The following is a 19,328-nucleotide window of genomic DNA, read 5'->3' as shown; positions in this document are numbered from 1 at the left end:
AGAGTTGGAATTATGCTTTACTTCCAAAAAGGATGGAAGAGCAATCCCATTACTTTTTGTACTGAGTTGTTGATAGCTGATACGTATCTAAAAATGAGGAATGGAGTTGTACCGTTGTTGGATACAGCGGGACCAAGTACTACCACTAATTACCTTCCAAGTTCTAAAACATGCGACAAGCAATAATACTCCTTCCTCTGAACAGTTACACTTTGAGTGAAAAATAGATCGCATATTACATGATGGAGTTGGCACAACATGCGGGAATATTAAATGATTTGGAACTCACCTGCGCGTGCGAAAAAGATGCTGTATTGTAATCTTTGATGCCGTTGAGAATCATATGCTGGCTGGCTCCTTCTCTCTTAATATAATCTTTCAGATACTCCCAATAATACAAGGTGTCGATCGAGACCAGCAATGTTAAGCACCAATCGGACCTCGATATCTTGATTAAGCGTTGATTCCTCGATCAGTACTCGCCGAGCATAGCCAATCCGCCGAAGGACGCAGTTCCTTAGGCAGCTCACAATTTTATCATTAAACTTCCAGCCCACAAAAAGATACTTTTGCCTCGAGCCCTCGATGCCATCATGCCGATAAATAATAGTAGGATCGGAGTCATCGATCACTGGTAGATTATCCACAGACGCAATATCGCTTGTATCCCACATGGACTTGAGAGTGTTTTCGTATCAGTAGATATTCCAGGGGAAAGAGATCCGCAGCATTGATATATGCTGGAGGATCGGGTGAGGTAGTCATCTTGACAGGCCAGTTTCGGCCTACTTTATTGGGATTGGGGCTGCGTGGTTGCTCGTGAGTACTATGTTGAATGAGCGAGAAGATGGGAGCCTGAGGTACAGAATTCTAGGAGAGATCTTTTGCGGCGTGGTGGGTTCAGAGTTGCGTGGCTAGGAGAAATGGGTGCGCGATGAGTGCTGTCAGTTCCAGCTGCATATAATTGACAGGCGATGAGCGTATGCTGTCTTTCAAAGGCTGAACATGCCACTCATGCAGCTTATGTTTGAGCGTGGGGATTTTTCATGGGGCCTGTGGGCTCCGAGTTTGAGGCATTCCATGTGTAGAGAGAAGACAGGAGCAATTAGGGATGCATGATTATATCGTCTTCTGCTGAAGAAAGATGGGAACCTCAGGCTCGGGCCCTGTCATGGCACACGCCTCCTCCCATTTTTTACCACTCTTGATCAAAAGATCCATCTTATTGTACCAACGTTTCATCTTCGCCTCGTACTCCTGCATTTCCACCATGCGTTCTTTTGCCTTTACCTTCCTTTCCTGTATTTCCATCACGCGTTCTTTTGCTTTTGCCTTTTTTTCCTGGAATCCCAGCATCCTACGGGCGAATGCTAATTTCTCCTCCTTGTAACTCATCACATCAACATGCTGTTTCTTTCGCATGGCGAGTTTTTGTAGATGTCTCCTCTCGTCGTTCCTTTCGTGCCGCCTGGCCAGCTCGTCGAGCCTATCATCCGCCTCGTCCAACCCATCATCCGTCTCCCAATCGGCGTCTTCGGCGACGCGACCACCTTGACGCCTAGGACCGTTGTCTCGGGTGTTGACATTGATGGCGCCCTCGTCATCATCATCATCACCATCAGCATCATTGTCGAACTGATCATCCTCGGGATCCTCATTTAGGCGCTGAATCCGGGCTTGCAGAGCGGCGCGATCTGGATCGGGAAGGCCGAGGGAGGGGTGCAGGGTGGAGTAGCTGTTATGTTCAGCCATGAAGGGTCTGTTGACAATAACTGGGGCAAGGATTTCATAGAAGGGACAGATCTTGTTCCTTTGAGCTACCATGACGTCGATTAGCGACATTATACTCGGGCTGATCTGCCAAAAGCACTTTCAGCTCACAAAGAAGGTTTGGCCCGTTTGCCTCCTCAGCATTGCCATCTATCCCAGTACCTAACACGGACGCCTTGTTAAAAGCGTCGACAATGTGATTGATCTGTTTTCTGTGTCAGCAAGCATAAGGAATATGAAAGAAAGCGACACGATTTACTTTGAGAAAGACGCCTTTAACCTGGCGTCGACTGTCGCAACCCTTTTCAATGAGGTACTGGTGGCACTGATTCGCCAGGTAGTCTTTTTTCTCGTGACCGATTGTCCAGCGATGATAGTTGGCGAGCCTTTCATTTGCATTAGTGGATGCTAGCCACATGGCGACGTGCCTCTCTGCGGAGACACCGTTGTCGTCGATATCAGTCGCCCATTGTTTGTTCGCGTTTCGCGGCCTCTTCTGAGTCCCGTTGGGCGTTTGGTCACCTTCTTCGTTTTGTCTTGTCGGGGGCATAGCCGGTGGATTGGTTAGGATGAACGCAGTCTGAGGCGCGAAGATACGATAAAGAGATATGTGTGAAATGAAAATGGGGAAAAAACGCGTCGACGCGATGCGGATCAATTAAGTTTCTTTTCATTAATTCATGAATTATGTGCGAAATAAATCCTATTTTGTCTACCCCACAATACAGATATCTTTTACAGTACTATTAAATACCATCTTTGGGATTCTCGCTCCCCTCAGTAGTTCCAAGAGCCACATCAAGCAATTCTTCGCGTAGCTTTTGTTCCCTCAAGGTCCGACATTCTTTCGTCCTTGTTTCGCTTTTCGACACACATGAGCCATATGTGTTTCTGCTGTGGTGTTCAGCTCCTCCAGTCACGGAAAAATGGCCTACTTGCAAACAGTACAACACTCCATTGCCTGTCTTGGGCAAGCAATACCTGACAACCCTGCCTGGACTATTCTCGAGAGAGACGACATCAGGAAAAGTCCTGAATCGAATGCCAACAATTTTGCAGTTTGCGATCAGTATTCCAATAAGTGTCGAACTGGTCTTTACTTAGCACCTTCGTACAAACAGTCTCGTAGAACAGTGTACTAGATAGTGATGAGAAAGACCAGAAAGTTACAAAAAAGGAATATTAATAAAGGTATAGAGTCTGACCGAAAATAGACCACGTAGTCATCTATCTAATTAAGGAACTAGACTAGTGAACTCCGTCAATAAGGTCATGACTCTCACTTTCAGTGATGCGTGACGCTGACCAATGACGCCTTCCAATAGCATCCACTTCATCTAATACCGGCCAATCCTCAGCCCTACGAAAATGTGTTTGGATTTGGACGAGCTTTCAGATCTGGATATAAATGCCCTATATCGACTCTCCTCTCGCAGAATTGCAACGATAAGGTTATCAGGAAGGTCCTGAGCACGAAAATACCGTACGGAACAACGATTACAGATCAAGATCGCAATGGCATCATCATCTCTTCTCGCGATGTGGTCGATCTTCTGTCCTTAAACGACTTTCTTGGGTGACCGCACCTGTCCATGCATTGTGCTATCACGATCTTGCCACTCACTCATGGGATCTGCTTTAGTTCCCAACACACCACCGAGAGGAGAGAAAAACAAAGGGTGATCGGTCGATGCTCATGAGAGGTGTCCTTTTCTTCGACATGTCTTAGTGTACATGGTCAGAAGGCGGATGGAGTAATTATTGCGTAGGTAAAGGGGATTATACAAAAGTTCACCTTCACAGATTCCCAATATGCAACATCTCCCATATATAACTAGCTTCGCCCTCATCTCCCCGCGCTCACTCGATCCTTATGCTCAGCCAACGCCTAACCATGTTCTGCCTGCCTCGTCTAGATCTCGTCTCCCATAGGCCTCCGAAAGACCGATCGAAAAATGCATGGCCCCTAGCAGCTTAGTCTTCTCAAACTCTCGAGCTCAACAATCCAAATGACTGAATCTAATGCTCCAAGTACAACTGTAGACAAACGACCAAGGACACGAAATTTAAGCAGCATCAGGTGTTTCCCGGCCTCTACGAGGACAACGCCATCGTTACACCCTCGCATCCATCGCTCGACTCCCGCCGAATGTCCTTCGTAGGGGCGACCATTGCTGGCTGCGGGAACCTTTGGTGACCGCATCTTAGGAAAGGTCACTAAAGACCTCTTGCCAACGAAGGAATGACCAAACAGAGGAGACCAAGGAAATCACCAGTGCCACACTGCAGTGGCTATGTGTTAGTAGTTGAACCCCATTTTTGTTCCGCCTTGAAGATATATAAGGCCTATGAATGTTGACTCACGATTTTAGTGGTTTTGGTCTGGCGAGGTGCCAGGCCAGGAAGAATGAGAAAGAGAACAAAAAAAAGAAGAGGTCCAAGGCCACTTTGGTTGGAAAAAGGCAAGTAAGCAACTGCAATAACTTAATGGTTCCTTTCCACCACTTACGGAGACAAACCAAGTGTTTGGTAGACATCACCAGCATTGCTGGGAGCGTCTTCTCTCCCGAAGTTGACATGGGGTGTCGGGGAGGCGATATATGGCCAGACAAGATCCTCTGGCCTTCTTGTCGTCTGTTGTGGATTGAGTAGAAAGGAAAGAGAAAAGACAAAGTTTTGTAGCCATAATCTGTTGCAACCTGGGGTCGATTGCGTACTTCGTTGCATCCAAGGAAGGAAGAAGGAAGAGAAAAGGCGAGCTATATAGGATGAAGAAAGGTCTGTGCGAAAAGTGGCAATACGGAATGTGGCGGTTGAGTCGACAACGCTATGAACTTGCAGATAGTGTAGGTTGGAAGATGCCCCGCAAGCGCCAGGCTTTCCTCGCCCTGACACTAGATCGATCATTGCCTTGTTTCAAAGGACCTTTTGGTCGTGCACGGATGTTGGTCCATTTGTGTTTTCTCTAGGCAAGCAACATAATTCTGAGTCCAAAATCCGTCCATAGTCCCCAGAAAATCAATACTGGCCGAGCATTCCTCCTTTTAAAGTCGCTTCAGTCAGCCCTCCGTCCACTTCCTGCTCCTTCATGCTTCAGGCCCCGGCTATTCCTTCCTTTAAGTCCAGCTTCTGTTTCGTCAGCCTGGCAATTCTTCAGTATGGCTCTGCAGTGCTGAAAGGGATACTTTCACATTCATTCGTCGAGTTTACATCATCCGAGTTGACCGCCGGGCAGCTATTACGCTAGCTGACTGATGTGACGTCCGTGATACTCCCTCGTCCTTGTGAGGCAGGAAGTTCAGAAGCCCTTTCATGTGCACATCAACGAAACTTGGCTTATCGCATGCTGACACAATTATAAAAAATGACTATCTTACAATACGCTTCTATACAAACAAAATCATACCCATTCCACCCCTCCCTTTTTTTCCCTAAACCATCCCCAACATCCTTCCAATGACGGCATGCTCCATCCCCAGCATCTGTTCAAAATGGGACCAGGTGGTCAGTCAACCAGCTAGCCATTGTTCCGTTGTTATAAAAGTCATGGTGTTGTCATTAGACTTACCAACAGCCACCAGAATTGAATCACCCCAATTCCTCCTACAAACAATTGGGAAACTCTGCGCACCGCTCTGCGCATCCTCGCGTCCTTCGCTCGACTCCCCCCGAAGGTCCTCCCCAGAGGCGACCATTGCTGGCTTCGGGAACCCTTGGTGACCGCATCGTAGGCAAGGTCACCAAAGACTTCTTCCCAACGAAAGAACGACCAAACAGTGGAGACCAAGGAAACGACAAGCGACACACTGCAGTTGCTATGTGTTAATAGTTGAACCTCATGTTTGTTCCTTCTTGAAGATATATAAGGCCTATGAACGTTGACTCACGTTTTCAATGGTTTTGGTATGGCGAGGTGCCAGGCCAGGGGGGAAGAGAAAGAGAACAAGAAAAAGAAGAGGTCCAGGACCACTTTGGGGTAAAAAATTAAGTAAGCAACTCTTAATAACTTCATTGTTTCTTTCCACCACTTACGGAGATACACCAAGTGCTTGGTGGTAGATATTGCCAGGGTTGTTTGAGCAGCCTCCTCTCCCAGAAAACTTGATTTGGACTGTCCTCTAGGCTCGCTTGGACCTGCCATTATCGGCGGTTGGACCTCGTTGTTTGGACACATCTTAAGTGGAGATGGATAGGGACGGATAATCTTAAAGTCAAAGATGTAGTTTGAGCTGGTATGCAAACTGGGATAGAAGGTAAAAATTCCGGTTTAGGGGAGAAGAGAAGAAGTAAGTGTTCGTCGTGGATTGAGTAAAAAGGAAAAAGGGAAAACAAGTTTGTTAACCATATATAGTGCAGGTCGGAAGACGCCACGAAAGCTGGCATGATTCGTTCCCTCACCTACGACACTAGATAGGTATGGATCGGTCTTTTAGCGTCAGTTCAAAGGACGGACCGTTGATTGTGCAAGGACCGTTGATTGTGCACGGACCGTTCGTTGGTTCACTCCCCTCGTGGGCGGGCGACGGACGGGCGGACAAGTGAAGTGGAGGCGTGAGTGGAGGTAAGGAACGGATGTGATCGGGTGACTGACCCTCCTCCTTAAAAACTTGTTATAATTTGTGGTTGTAATTAAACGCCACGCTTGGGCTTAATAAGGTACTGGTACAGTAGCCTCGAGCAACTCTTCTAAGTTTACTTCACGTTGTAGTGTAAAACCCCTAAAGTCTCCTACGGATATGCTTCCATTAGGTTCCGTCGGCTTCCACCCATGATATCCAAGGCTGATGACGGACTGTACGACTGTAAAGGCTGCTAGGGAATATAGCCTCCCAAAGGTTTGGCTGTGGTGGTCATAGTACATACGATGGAAGTACCCTATGTATCTGGTGATAGATTGGTATAGTGGTATAGTGGTAACGATTAGTTAAGCTCGGGTCTCATGTCGAGCTGGCTGGTGTTGCTGATACAGTCCTGCTGTACTTGCGCTATAAAGCGTCTGCCTATAAGGCTGCATATACGAAGATAGATTATATCTAAGGAGAACATCATAGATAGCTAGCCTAGAATGGACTAAGTACCCAGAGTGAACTAAGTAAAAGAAAGTAAAAGTAATAAGGTATCCCACTTCAGCAACGGCTCTACTCCGCTCTTCTTTGATCCCTGCGGTAACCTCCGTCATGCTTATAAGTGGGTGCTCGAAGTGATGTGACATGGCCGTAGGGCCATTGCACTACAACGTCGGATATGTTTTTAGTTATTTTAACGACGCCCAATTATTTGCAAGAATTGCATCCGACTCATCTTTGCTTATATCCGCCATAAATAATGCGCTCCTGATTATCTCGACATATAAAAGATCACTATGTTTGATACTTCTACCCGAGGTCTCGTTTTGTCCCGCCGAATTAATCGCATCCCATCATACCTGGTCGAGGCTAACGACGACGAGCCAACTCCGAGATAATGTGCATAACTGACGAGCCACCCGCGTATCAAGCCATCGATAACATCCCCCTACCCCTATATTCTTTCTTATATTGTTGTTCATTGATGCTGACAACTTACCCATTCACTTCATTTTGAAGTGGAGATCACTAGCCGAGGCTTTTACGATCACTATGCACAAGCTATACTCATGGGAAGGATCACATCACCTTCCCATCTGCTGGGCGCCTTACAATCGCGATCAACTCAAAGGGCGGCCAACCCTGGAAACCACCATCTCTTTACAGGCTCAAACTCAGGTTCAAGTTCAAGCTCAAGGCCAAGCTCGACGTAATTCCCAAAGCCCCCTCCATTTGGCCTTGGACGAAGACTCGCAAGGTCACCAACTCCCCAGCGATAACGTTAATAACGAGAGCGATACCATGCCACCTTGGATCATACATGCCTCTCGATGGATACTGGGCCAATTCGAGGATGGGCTATTATTATACTGTGAGGGCCTAGAGCATGAGTTCGAACTTGCCCACCTGGGGTTGGCAGATCAATTACCCTCACGAAGGCTTAGTGGTTTCAATTTAGTGCCACAGTGAGTTGTATACATAGTATATCTACCGAATAAGGTAAATGTAAAATAATTTTGAGGGGATGGGATATGAGTTATTAGTTATGGCTGATCCATATGGATAGCTTTCGGTTCATTATTTAGTTCAAGTGCTGAGGGTGAAAGATGCTGGAAATGTCGAGGATGTGTCAACTCTGGCGGCGAAGGGCGAATGTCCGGAGAAGCAGGCAAAAGACATTTGCCAGCTTATTCATTGAGGGCAAAACACCTTTCGATAGAGTCGGCGTTGTTCCCCCACCAGTAAGGCATGACCGCACCTGCCAAATGAATCAATCATATGACTTAGTCTCTGCCGGGAGATGTAACACTTACCGGTAGTGCCCAAAAAGATGAAGATAAACAACAAGTTGAAGTTGAAACCGGTATCGACTATTGAAAAGGGTTAATTAATATGGATACGAAAGATCTTGGGAAGAGGACTCACGGGCGGCACCACTCTGTTCGTGTAAATCAATTGTGTGAAATCGTCAGCATGTCCCCCGAGCCGAACGTAGATCAACTTACGATGTAAGCCCACATGTTCCAAAACTTTCTCCTGTATCTGTACAACCAAAAGTTCCAGACCGTTCCAATAATGAAAGCGGTGAATGGACCAGTACTCAAGTTGCCATAGAAGGTGGCCGCACCAGAGAAAAAGATGGTTGTGTTCCAGAGATTGAAGCGAGCCCGAGGGAATCGCTTGTGCAGGAGCCAAATGATCACGGGCGCAGCTGCACCTACACTGACCGTTCTTGTCAGCATACAAGTTGCTTTGTAAGATTACAAGAAGTCTCACACAAAACCATACGTCAAAGGCCTGTAGACGCTGGATCTAAACAACCTCTTGGGCCCGACGAGAGAATATTGCACACCAGCAGAATTGTAGCTCTGGAACTCTTGTCCAGTCCATTGACCTGTTGGATCCACCTCTTTCCCGCTAACATAATCAAATTTGGTGTCCAAGACCCAACGCATCACCGCGTAGTTGATAGGTAAAGCCAGCATGTTGGCAAGGATTTGAATGCCGATGACCTGTCGCGGTGGCAAATGGAAGTAATGTCCAATCTAAGAGTAAGAATTAGCCCTAGGCTGCATGACTCGATGAACCGAGTGCGTTAACCTTCTGGTCCTCCAGGACAGTTCGCGCATCGTACCAGACATTTCCCGAGATGATTCGATATGCAAGCTGCCCCAATGGGTGTCGAGATGAGCCTTTCGCTTCAATCATGTCTGTAGACAACGTCAGCCCGGAGATCCGATAATGTGTGAAGTTATGACGAGACTTACATCCATAAATTAGCTCATTAAAGATACCGACCTTCATCGAATATCCTGACATGGCGTAGACCAGACTCATGGGCAACATGGCAGCAGCGCCGAAGCCGAGAGCGACGAAGTACGTCCATGTGGACATATAGAGCTTCTTACTGACGACCACTGCCAAGAGTATCACAAAGGGAATAAGAGTTAGAAGTCCCCATTCCCTATTTGTTTCGTCAGTGAAAGAACATGGAGATCCAGAGAAGTTGGACTAACCACCAAGTCAGTCCAGGATATTTGGCAGCAATCCGGCTCAAACGATCGTTATGAGCTGGTTTCTTTGCACGCCAAGCCCTAAAAACGTGCATGATGGTCGGACCCAAGAAGAGGCCGCACCATACAAAAGATGAGATGTATGAAGCATACCACTGTTATGATGGGTCAGCAAGGAGGAATCTTAATTTGGATTAAATGGCAACTTACCATAAAGACATTCCACAGGTACTGAGCTCCAGAGTATGCAAGGCCGATCTCTTCATACTACACATGCAACCCATCAATAAGTGAGAGATCCTGGAAAAGCAACAACATACCCTGGTCTCATTGAAGACCTGGAAGCCTTGGGCGTCGGTATCCACTGAGAGTCAGTATTAGTTTCGATCTTTTGGAATTCAGTACTGTAACTTGCAAAGACTGTTGAAGGGATAAGAAGTGCCATTCTTCATGAAGACGCCGTTGGACATGATGTTCCATGTGGGGGATCCCCAAAGGTTACCAAAGTAAGCGATAGGAATCAGGATCCAACACTAGAGTCAAATATAAATCAGTTCAATTCGAAAAAAAGGATTTCATAAGCAATTTGAATACCTACCACGATCACAAAGGAAACAAAGATGATTACTTGCACACTGTAAGGATAAGTGATAACAGTTGATGTGATGTTTGACCAATCCAAGGTGATGTTCAATAGTCCAGCGCCACCTCTCCCGGCACCGAGAAAGTTCACCTTGTGGTTACGGCTTGCAAACCAGCACAAGGGGGCGAGGGAAGCCACAAAAGGGAAGGCAAACTCGGGGAGGAATTGCCAAGCAAACATTCCGAGGAAAAGCCACCAGAAAACCTTCAAGTCTTTTCAGCACATTGGTTTTGCCCTGACATCGGAAGGAACTCACTCTCATCTGCTTGCGTGATCGTTCAAGGTGAAGCTCTGAAGTTCCTTGGATACTTCGATAGACAGCGACTTGCTGCATAGAAAGAGGGAAGATGAATTGGGGATCGTCAATCAAAATTGGCCGGACCATTGCCGCAAACGAGAAACCCAAAAGTGATACACCCTTGAAAAATTAGCTAGTCAGCTTAGTTTCCGAATACTTCGGTCGAGAGAGGCTTACCCAGCCAAAGAAAAGCGCGATGGCAGGACTCATTGTGATGTTGTAATATAAAGCGGCATTGGTTGGCAAGTAGGCTGAGATCATCATCAGTCAAAAAACCTATGCCTCCCTCGCGCCAGAAGTTTACACTTACTCGCCCATTGACCTTGACTTCCAGTATTAGCCGCAATACCAATGATGACATGCTCTTTGACTGAAAAAGGACCTGGATTCAGGGAGAAGGAGAACCTTCCAAGCGGGACAGTGTAGTCGGGCAGAACTCTCGCGAGCAATTTTCCAAGTGGATGGGAAGCCAAGATAACGAAGAACACAGGGAACTGAGCCGTTGTGGTACGGAAGCTATTCTTGCTCGTCAATATGTCATCTAGATGAGGGAACGGCTCGGACTTACTATGAGATTTGTGAGATGACACTCCCTATAGCACAAAAGATGGTGGAAAGGAGAATGGCTCGGAAGGTGATAACGGGCATCGAAGGATCATCTTCAAAGCTGACAGTATTTCTCACTAGCTCTGGGATGTTGCGAAACTCTTCAGAGTCCCAATCATATTTTTCGTCCCGATGAATGAAGTCGTCCAGCTTGGCTTCTTCGACGGCGATACCTTCCTGTGACTGATCAACGTACGGATCGAATTTCTCGTTTTTCTCGTCGATATCAGAGGAAGAACTGGACGGAGACTCATCACCCTTCAGCTCCGTAGTGTAAATTTCGTCATCATTCTTCTCCTGCTCGGTCGTATTGTCGCGACTGCTGTTAAACATGGCAGTCGACTGGTATTTGGGAAAAGAAGTTTGGTTTACGGCCTTGTCGAGGTGGCTATAAGGGATGTTATCCTATACGAGCCCATCTACCGCTGGCTTGGAAACATCATCATATATCTCATACATATATTGCATTCGTCTTTAAAGACCCCATATCTGGTGCACGAAGCACGAATTGCTTTGGCCTGTCAGGGTGTCAGCGGTTAGTTCGAGCACGCTTTTTTTAGTGATGTGTGTCAACTTCTGACAAGTTAGTCAAAGAAAGAAAGAGCGGAGGGCGGGATGCCCGCATCAAACAGACGGTAAGGGACAAGGACAAGAGAATATCAATTGGAAAGATCAGAACAACGCGCCCAGCTATTATGGCGACTAGTTTCGAAGGCGTAATTTGACCTCGGCGATATCCGATGTTTGCGTGAGAATCCGTGCTCGTCTTTTGCACCATCATGATGAAGAAGAGTACTTATTGTTGTCGTATTTGTTGTCCATCGTGAAAATGCAGCTGTACCTGCGCCACTAATAACATCAGATTATAATCTTGATTCGAGCAGGTACGGGACGCACGACATCTTGAGAGATAAAAAACCTTTTTTTTGGGCCAAGCAAATTATCGCCAATCGCCCAACCACAAACAATCCACATAGTTTTCGGCCAATCAGCGAAAGATTAAAGACCTTGCAACAAGATAGGAAGTAACTTTATCCAAACTTCAGGGTGATTAGAACACTACAAGGACAGACATGATATATAAATGTTGAAGCTTGAAGTGAGAATTCTAATAAACTTGAATTGGCAAAAAAATATGAACGCAAGTGCCGGGGAGTGGAGGGGAAGGCAATAATCTTGGCCCTGTGCTTCTAATGTTACTCAGAGTTTCATGTGATATGCAAACATTACCCTGGGCGGCAAAGTGCAAAATATTGATTGAGAGTGATGAATCAACAGTACTCGTAAGGGCTCGCTGATGGCCCGCGATTGTTGACCATTCCTGGGCAAGTGAATCAAATAATGGTGGTGGGGGGCAGCCAGGTGATGGGAAGCGACAGAATGATAGGGTTCTTACTGTAATCCCAAGCCATTTTCTGTTAAAGCCGAAATACGACAAGTCTTGTCGTCCGCAACTGAGCTCACACCACGCTTCATGCCGGCCCTCGCTTGTCGTCAATTTGGATTACCCCCCCCATTCTTTCCTGCGCATGTTATCCTCTTTCATGAGGAAGCGGAAAGCCCATACAGCTCTAGTAATTTATCTGCTGGTAAGTGGCACCTTAAACCGACGTACAGAAAAGAAAGAATGAACATAAAAAGACAAAGTGCAAGGAACCAAACAAAATCCCCCTTCGTTGCCCCGCTGCAAGTTCTCCTCGGTGGCCGGATCGCTTGCCGGACGGGTTCGGCGGTCGCCGCCATTATCTTCGCACTATCGTTTGTCCTGTAAATCGCTCTTGCCGAAGTACTTCCTATGCATGTTTGAATCGATGCATGGTATGGGGTCTCTCTAGAGTGTATCCGGCTATCTACCATGGTTGCAAATCTCCTCGCTGTGTAGTAAACATAGTAGTATAAGTCACGTGACTCAAACGCGACACGTCCGGCCGCTTCCCCATTATAGTCTCGTACGTATTCATTTGGAACTTGATACACATCGCACTCACCTCCAACATCACCATTCCCAGCGTTGGCGCAACATGTCTTTACATACACCCTTATCCCCCCTTGCCGATCCCTTTTCACTTGCCAAACTCCAGGTCCTTTTGGTCCCTGTCCACGCCCACGCTCCCATCTCCAAGTCTACGTTTCACCACTATACCGAGGTGATCAAGGGACACCAGACACTTCGCACCGATGAACTTGTCCCTCCCTTTCACCCCGAATTGCCCAGAGGCGGAGGACCTAATCCGCGGCTGAGGTTCTTCCCACATCTCACTTCGCCTGGAGGGTACGGAGGTTACGGAAGAAATGGAGGTGGGGGCGGGAGTGGGCATCAGGTCCACCTGACGTATACCCATTCCCCGCCGGCAAAGCATCTTTATCCCCTTTCGCTTTTTAGGATATCAGAGTTCCCTTTGGTGGTCATTGGTATTGCCGTGGACGGCGGTGAGGATACTTTGTCCCGGACGCAGAAGGATCAGGAAATGGAAGGGTATAAACTGTCGTCAGGAGAAGAGGTGGAAGGTGATATAGGAGAAGGCGAGGCTACTCCGACACTACCTACGTGGATTAATCCTTCCAAAACCAAGTCTGCTTCATTGCAAGTCACCCCCGAGACGGCATTCGATCATGCACTCTCTTCTCTTTTCCCTTCTACTTCCCCATTCCCTCTCGTCAAGCGTCTTGTCGTCGTTCCAAACCCCAATCTCGGCGCGGACGGGAGCGAAGAGAGAAAAAACAGAGGGGAAGGAGGTGTATGGTATGCGCCCCGGGAAGGTTTGGGGCAATGGATGAGCCAGCTAATTGGAGAAGCTGTTGGTGACGCTCTTGGAGAATTGGGCGTTATCGTAAGTTTCGTTGTCCTCATCTATAGCAAACGGACACAGTAAGAATTAATCAGGTAATAGGCTGCATCTCTCGAGACTCCATCGGGTTTACAGACACTTTCGTCGACCATCCTCCCATCTCTTACTTGTCTGCCTCCTCCGTCATCATCAGCTGAAACGGTCGGGAATTCAGACAACAACTTCTTCCCCCGCCCGCGATCCAAGACTCCCAACTCTTACATCTCCAGGTCTTCTACTCCTTCCAGCACGTCCAGATCCACCCCGACAATAGCAGGCGACGTAACTGGTAAAGTCCGGTGTATCATCCCGGGTGGCATCCCCTCCTCTGCTGTTACTGCTGGGGCTGGGGCAACTCAAACTCAACTTCCTATCGAATTCCCCTTCCCCATCCATATCACCAATCCCACCTCTTCCTCCACTTCCCTCACCACATCTACCTCCACTTCCGCTTTAGGCTCCTCTTCCATCAACGCCTCGGGCACGGGCAGACCAAGTTCGACGATAAGTTCTTCATCGTCATCCTTGACTAATCCCTTTAGGAGGTCGTTGGCTGTGTCGTCACCCTTTTCGAGGAGTAGTTCTTCGGCGAGCATGGCAGGTACAGGGTCGCCCGCGTCTTCGAGTCTGACCATCACTGGAGGAGGAGTTGGCGGGGTTTCGCCAGGGGTATCACCTTCGCCTTCCCCATCCCCCTCTCCTGCACCCACACACGGTCCGAAATCCTCCCACCCACTTTCCAGGTACACTTCCTACCCTCTCGCCTCCTTCTCCTCTTCCTCCACTTCCACAAACACCACTATTCCGCCCCTCGCTACAGGCCGTCTCCTAAAGATTATTGCCGACTTTCTCCTCCTCTCCGGCCTTTTCTCAGATAGTATCGTCTTCTATGATGAAGCGATTCAGCGGTGTAAGGAAGTAGGAGATGTGCTTTGGGAAGCCGCAGGGAGGGAAGGGAGGGCGGTAGCGGGTATAGAGGAGGGGTGGGGATGGAGAGGTGGGGTGGTGAGTCTTCTTTTTTTCCCTACTCATATTCCGTTCTTCTCGCCATCTCTATTAATCTTAAAGTCATAAACGCTAATGCCGCCGAAACGGGCATCGAAAACAGACCCAAACACAGCCATTCCCCTCATCTCCCATCCCCAACGAAATCTTCTCCCAATTCGTGGCTGCGCTAGGATGTATTAGTTCAGCGCCTTTGCTCTTCCCCGAATCCTCTCCCGAGTTTGATGCAACGTCAGCATCAGGATTGGAACCGCAACAGATGGCAGACCGCGGGACCCACCTCCTCGCCTACTTGTACGCCGCGCTTGCGCTTCGGTCGGCTCATTTTTTGTTGATTGTTTGGGCGGCAGGCGGATGGGGAGAGGTGGCGTTGGGTTGCTTGGTGAGGCATGAATTGCCGAGGTCGTTCTTACCCCCCATTTCCAATATCTCTTCCCTGTCCTCCGTAACCCCCGCCCACGCCAACGAAACCTCGATGTACGCCCAAGACGAAAAACGGAAATCCCACCTCCGGGCCTTGTCGGCCAGCTCCCAAATCCCGCGTCATTTTATCCTCTCCTTAGCACGTTTAGCGACTTCTGCCCCCATCTTACGATGTCTACAATCGTCCTCTTCCTCGGATTTGGGCTCCTCTTCGGACTCATTTGGTGTAGAAGAGGTGGTAGTATGGAGGGAAGTGGGGTGGGTAGCGCGGTTGGTAGGGATGGAGAGGAAGGAAGGATGGATAGGGGGGATGGTTGGGGAGGCCATAGTGGGGGTTTTGAGTGCCTCGACTGCAAGTGGCGGCCGGAATGGTGCTGGAACGAGGGAAGGGAGGAATGGAAAGGCTGGAAGAATACGTTCGGGTACGGTTGTGACGAACACCATTACCAATACCAACACGACGAGTATGGGGGGTTCGGCGGATAAGGAAAAGGATCGACGGTTATCGACCATGAGCCAAGCGAGTCTGAGCAGCCAAACGAGCCAGAACACCCAAACCACTCAAACTAGCCAAACTGACACCGATCCCGCTTCTGCGTCTGCATCGGTAGGTTTAGGTCTCGGTATGTCCGTCCACATTTCATCCACTCACCCAACAACATCCGAAAGCGATTCTCAACGCAGATCGGGGAGAGGAGGAATAACGGTCCGCCGGAAAGAGGTTACTCAAGGAAACGCCGGTATCTTCTCCATCCTTTCTCAGCAGGCAAGAATCCTAGGGATTGACATTTTGCGGGATGTATTCCCGATCGAGAGGAGTGTATCTGTCCTTTGGCCACCTGTAGGTTCAGGTGGTAGCAAACGGGAAGATAAGGGGAGAGGGTTGTCGAGCGGAGGTATAGTGGGGGTTGATGACGAGCTCGGTATAGGTTTTGCCGGAGTTGGCGTTGAAGATTTTGGATGGGCGAGTTTGAAACTTGAGTTTTTGAAGAAAAGTATCACTCTCCTTGGCAATTTGCCAGACCATCCCAACACTGTCCGTCTTGCACTCATCGCTCTCCATCTTCTCCCTTCGTTATCACATCAGTTGGCTCTGCAATCTGGATCTGGAGTGGACGGGGGTACACAAATGGTATTGAACAGAGTGTATATTGCCGCGTTGGGCGTGATGAAGCGCCGTGGGTTGGCAGCGTATGGAGCATGTGGGAAAGGAGAGGTGGGATGGTGGGTCCCGGGGAGGGTGGTGGTTAGTTTGGAGGTTGCGAGGTAAGTTCTTTGTCCGGTCCTTCCTCTTTTTTCCCTTGCCTCCCCCCTTCCCCTGTTCCACCAAAATTGAAGACCAATGCTGACGAAAGCTTGTGCCTTTATTTTGGCCTTGACGTCTGCCCCACATCTAGCTTACCAAAAAATAAATACCCCACACGACACTCAATGGCAGAATTGGTCTCAAAAGCTACCGACGGCAATGGCGTGGGAGGCAAAAAGGATGGAAAGGGGCAAGGTGCCAAGCGAGATCCATTTTTATACAACCCTCGAACAAGTAGGATTGGGATTAGTGTGGGTGACAAGGTGAGTCTTGTTTTAACAGCTAAAGCTCGATAGGCTTTATGCGGTCGCACCATCTATCAACGCTGATATTTCCTTATTCCGTTGCGTCCGCTGCAGACTGTGTTAGTAGCAAATGAGCAAATCGAAGTCTTTGTGACTTTACGAAACCCCTTCGCTTTCCCAATGAATATCAAGGATATGTCTATTATGTACGTTTTACACTCATTCCTTGTCTCTCCCCATGAGAAACTGTTACGCCCATCGCAAGCTGACAAACAAACAAACACTCATATAGAACATCCGGCGCCCCCCTCCACACCCAATCATACGAAGTATCCATCCCTGCCTTATCTATCCAAACTGTCCGCCTCTCCGCCTTGGCGCCCAGCCCGGGTATTGTTCAAATCAGGGGTATCTCCCTTCGTCTCTCGGACGGTTCTGCCGCAGACTTTTACCTTCCCCTTTTGGACGATAAGGAATGTCAAAAGAGGGAACGACAGCGTCAAAAGGAACGAATACGATGTCGAGATGCGAAACGGTCAGGAATGGACAGGAGGACCGCGTGGGAGGAAGAAATTATAATGAAAGAGGAGAGGATGAGAGAAGAAAAGGAAAACTTGGAGAGCCTGAAGTGGTTGGAGTGCGAGGTAGTGGAACCGTTGCCGCTGGCTTGGATAAAGAGTACAACTTTGACGCATGGAATGGCGATGCTGCACAACGGTGAAACGTAAGTTGCGTCCCGTTCGCAGGCAGTTTTATCTTTGCTGTGACAGCTGACGGTCGCTTGATAGCTCGACTATTCAGATCACACTCGAAAACACGTCCCCCATCCCTATTAACTACCTTAAACTTTCATTCGAAGACTCTACTGTGCGAGCGGCGACGAGGGTAATGCAAGAGAATGAGCTAGGAGCGGAGGAGGCGTACGAGTTGGATTGGGATGTGAGGAATAGGAGTGTTTTTACGTGGGAAAATCCCATGACCCTAGGTGCTGGGGAGGGGGACGAATGTCTCATCGTACCGGGTGGAAGGAAAGTGTTGAAGATAAAATGTCTTGGTAAAGTAGGATGGTAAGTCTTCATCCCGGCTCTTTAACTTTCTATTTGCCGCCAGGGTACGAGGCTCACTGAATGATTTAGTATCGAGGGGCTCGTACGGATTGACTATGGCCATGTTCAATCTATATCTCGAGGTTCGACCCAAACGGACGATGCCGACCTCCTTACACCCATAACTACATCCGCAACCTTCTACACCCGACAAATCACATTCCCTGTGCTGTTCACAGTGACGCATACCCTCGAATGTCACTCCCTCGACATCACCCATCTCGGTCATTGTGCGAATAATGGTTACTCTACCCCAGGAATTAATGGCACCAATAACCTCGAGATTCCGGAGGAAGATAACGGCGACCTGAGAAAGGCGTTGGCACGGGAAAACAATTTGACGCACTGTTTGGTGGGGTTGAGCGTTGCCAACGTATATGGCGTACCATTTGAAGTATGCTTGTCCCGCAAGGACAAAAGGGCGAAGAGCGAAAATGTAGAGTGTAGACGGCTTATCCCCCCGGGAGCTACCGAAAGGTAATTTTCGATCTGAGACTGAGGAGTTGTTTGGAACGTTGCGCTGATCAATGATCTGCAGGTTGATCGTCCCTATACCTCGCAAATCGATCTCGCAAGACATCCTTTCTCAACCAATTCCTTCCCTCTCAGAACGACAGTACGTGGTTGACAAGGAGAAGAAATCCCGTTCAAGGATTGCTCTGGAGCGCGAACTTTTTTGGTACCGCGAAGCATTATTGGATATGCTGGATCTGACTTGGACAGAAGTACGTCTGTTTCCTTTATATTTTATTTTATTTTATTTTATTTTATTTTATTTTATTTTATTTGACCTTCTTAGAAAGCTTATGCTAACATATGCATTTATCATGTAGCCCGGATCGCAAAGACACGGTAGCCTTATACTCCGAAACCAAATCCTGACTCCTAGTTTACTTCAAGTTTTCAGAGCTGACGCCATCGACATTCGTGTGATTTTGCGAGGACGAGAGAAAGATGGTGATGTACAAGCAATGGATTTTGTTGATCTCGTGGTTGAGGTGACTAATAACTTGGGTGAGTATTTTTATCTTCGCTCCTTCTCATTTTCTTCGACGGCATACTAATCTTTTGATATTTTTGGTTAGAACGCCCTTACCGTCCATACATCAATCTCGCATGTCTCCCCACGTCCTCCACAGACTATTCTTGGGCTCGTCCAACTTCCATCTACCGTCCTCCTCCCACCGAACAACATTCACACGCACACCCTCATCGAAATGTCTTATTTGATAGTTACCCAGCTGGTCCTTTGACGATGTTGCAAAAGGGCGAGAAAGATGTCTACGAAGTGGGCATGACGTTCTTAGCTAGTGGGGAGTACGGCTTCAGAGCTTCAGTTGAAGAGATCAAGAGAAAAGACCGAGAAGGGGACGTGGAGCAGGTTGGAGAGAGAAAGGTCTGGTTTTCGCCAGTGTTGCAAGTCCAGGTTCTCTAAAATAAGCGCTTTTTTATCATGGATAACTGAGTCCCATATTCTTGATGTGTAAATGCATTCTCTGCAATATGATTTGTAAAATAT

General features: G+C 48.0%; 5 protein-coding genes across 5 annotated transcripts; 2 read left to right on the top strand and 3 right to left on the bottom strand.

Moving 5' to 3' along the window:
• Positions 1-1,119: 1,119 nt before the first annotated feature.
• Positions 1,120-2,320, bottom strand: CNBD0110 (hypothetical protein; the record flags this gene model as incomplete). Its single annotated transcript, XM_771097.1, has 3 exons — positions 1,120-1,817; positions 1,882-1,975; positions 2,030-2,320. The coding sequence occupies 3 exons, from the start codon at positions 2,318-2,320 to the stop codon at positions 1,120-1,122; spliced, it is 1,083 nt and encodes a 360-aa protein (XP_776190.1).
• A 1,654-nt stretch (positions 2,321-3,974) lies between these two features.
• Positions 3,975-4,349, bottom strand: CNBD0100 (hypothetical protein; the record flags this gene model as incomplete). The annotated part of the gene is made up of 3 exons (XM_771096.1): positions 3,975-4,053; positions 4,135-4,216; positions 4,280-4,349. The coding sequence occupies 3 exons, from the start codon at positions 4,347-4,349 to the stop codon at positions 3,975-3,977; spliced, it is 231 nt and encodes a 76-aa protein (XP_776189.1).
• A 3,674-nt stretch (positions 4,350-8,023) lies between these two features.
• CNBD0090 (hypothetical protein) lies at positions 8,024-11,229 on the bottom strand (the record flags this gene model as incomplete). Its single annotated transcript, XM_771095.1, has 15 exons — positions 8,024-8,094; positions 8,150-8,206; positions 8,262-8,274; positions 8,342-8,558; positions 8,613-8,881; positions 8,937-9,028; positions 9,095-9,300; positions 9,353-9,430; positions 9,560-9,616; positions 9,761-9,882; positions 9,957-10,204; positions 10,233-10,410; positions 10,468-10,541; positions 10,601-10,806; positions 10,859-11,229. 15 exons carry the CDS (start codon positions 11,227-11,229, stop codon positions 8,024-8,026), a joined length of 2,259 nt encoding a protein of 752 aa, XP_776188.1.
• Positions 11,230-12,917: 1,688 nt separating this feature from the next.
• CNBD0080 (hypothetical protein) lies at positions 12,918-16,422 on the top strand (the record flags this gene model as incomplete). The annotated part of the gene is made up of 3 exons (XM_771094.1): positions 12,918-13,727; positions 13,821-14,729; positions 14,833-16,422. The coding sequence occupies 3 exons, from the start codon at positions 12,918-12,920 to the stop codon at positions 16,420-16,422; spliced, it is 3,309 nt and encodes a 1,102-aa protein (XP_776187.1).
• Positions 16,423-16,883: 461 nt separating this feature from the next.
• On the top strand, positions 16,884-19,244 carry CNBD0070 (hypothetical protein; the record flags this gene model as incomplete). Its single annotated transcript, XM_771093.1, has 7 exons — positions 16,884-16,909; positions 16,996-17,427; positions 17,492-17,770; positions 17,840-18,286; positions 18,348-18,534; positions 18,643-18,823; positions 18,895-19,244. The coding sequence occupies 7 exons, from the start codon at positions 16,884-16,886 to the stop codon at positions 19,242-19,244; spliced, it is 1,902 nt and encodes a 633-aa protein (XP_776186.1).
• Between the last annotated feature and the right edge of the window lie 84 nt (positions 19,245-19,328).

The sequence above is a fragment of the Cryptococcus neoformans genome, chromosome 4, assembly GCF_000149385.1.
Source record: "Cryptococcus neoformans var. neoformans B-3501A chromosome 4, whole genome shotgun sequence".
Classification (NCBI taxonomy): domain Eukaryota; kingdom Fungi; phylum Basidiomycota; class Tremellomycetes; order Tremellales; family Cryptococcaceae; genus Cryptococcus; species Cryptococcus deneoformans.
This window is presented reverse-complemented; position numbering and strand designations above follow the sequence as displayed.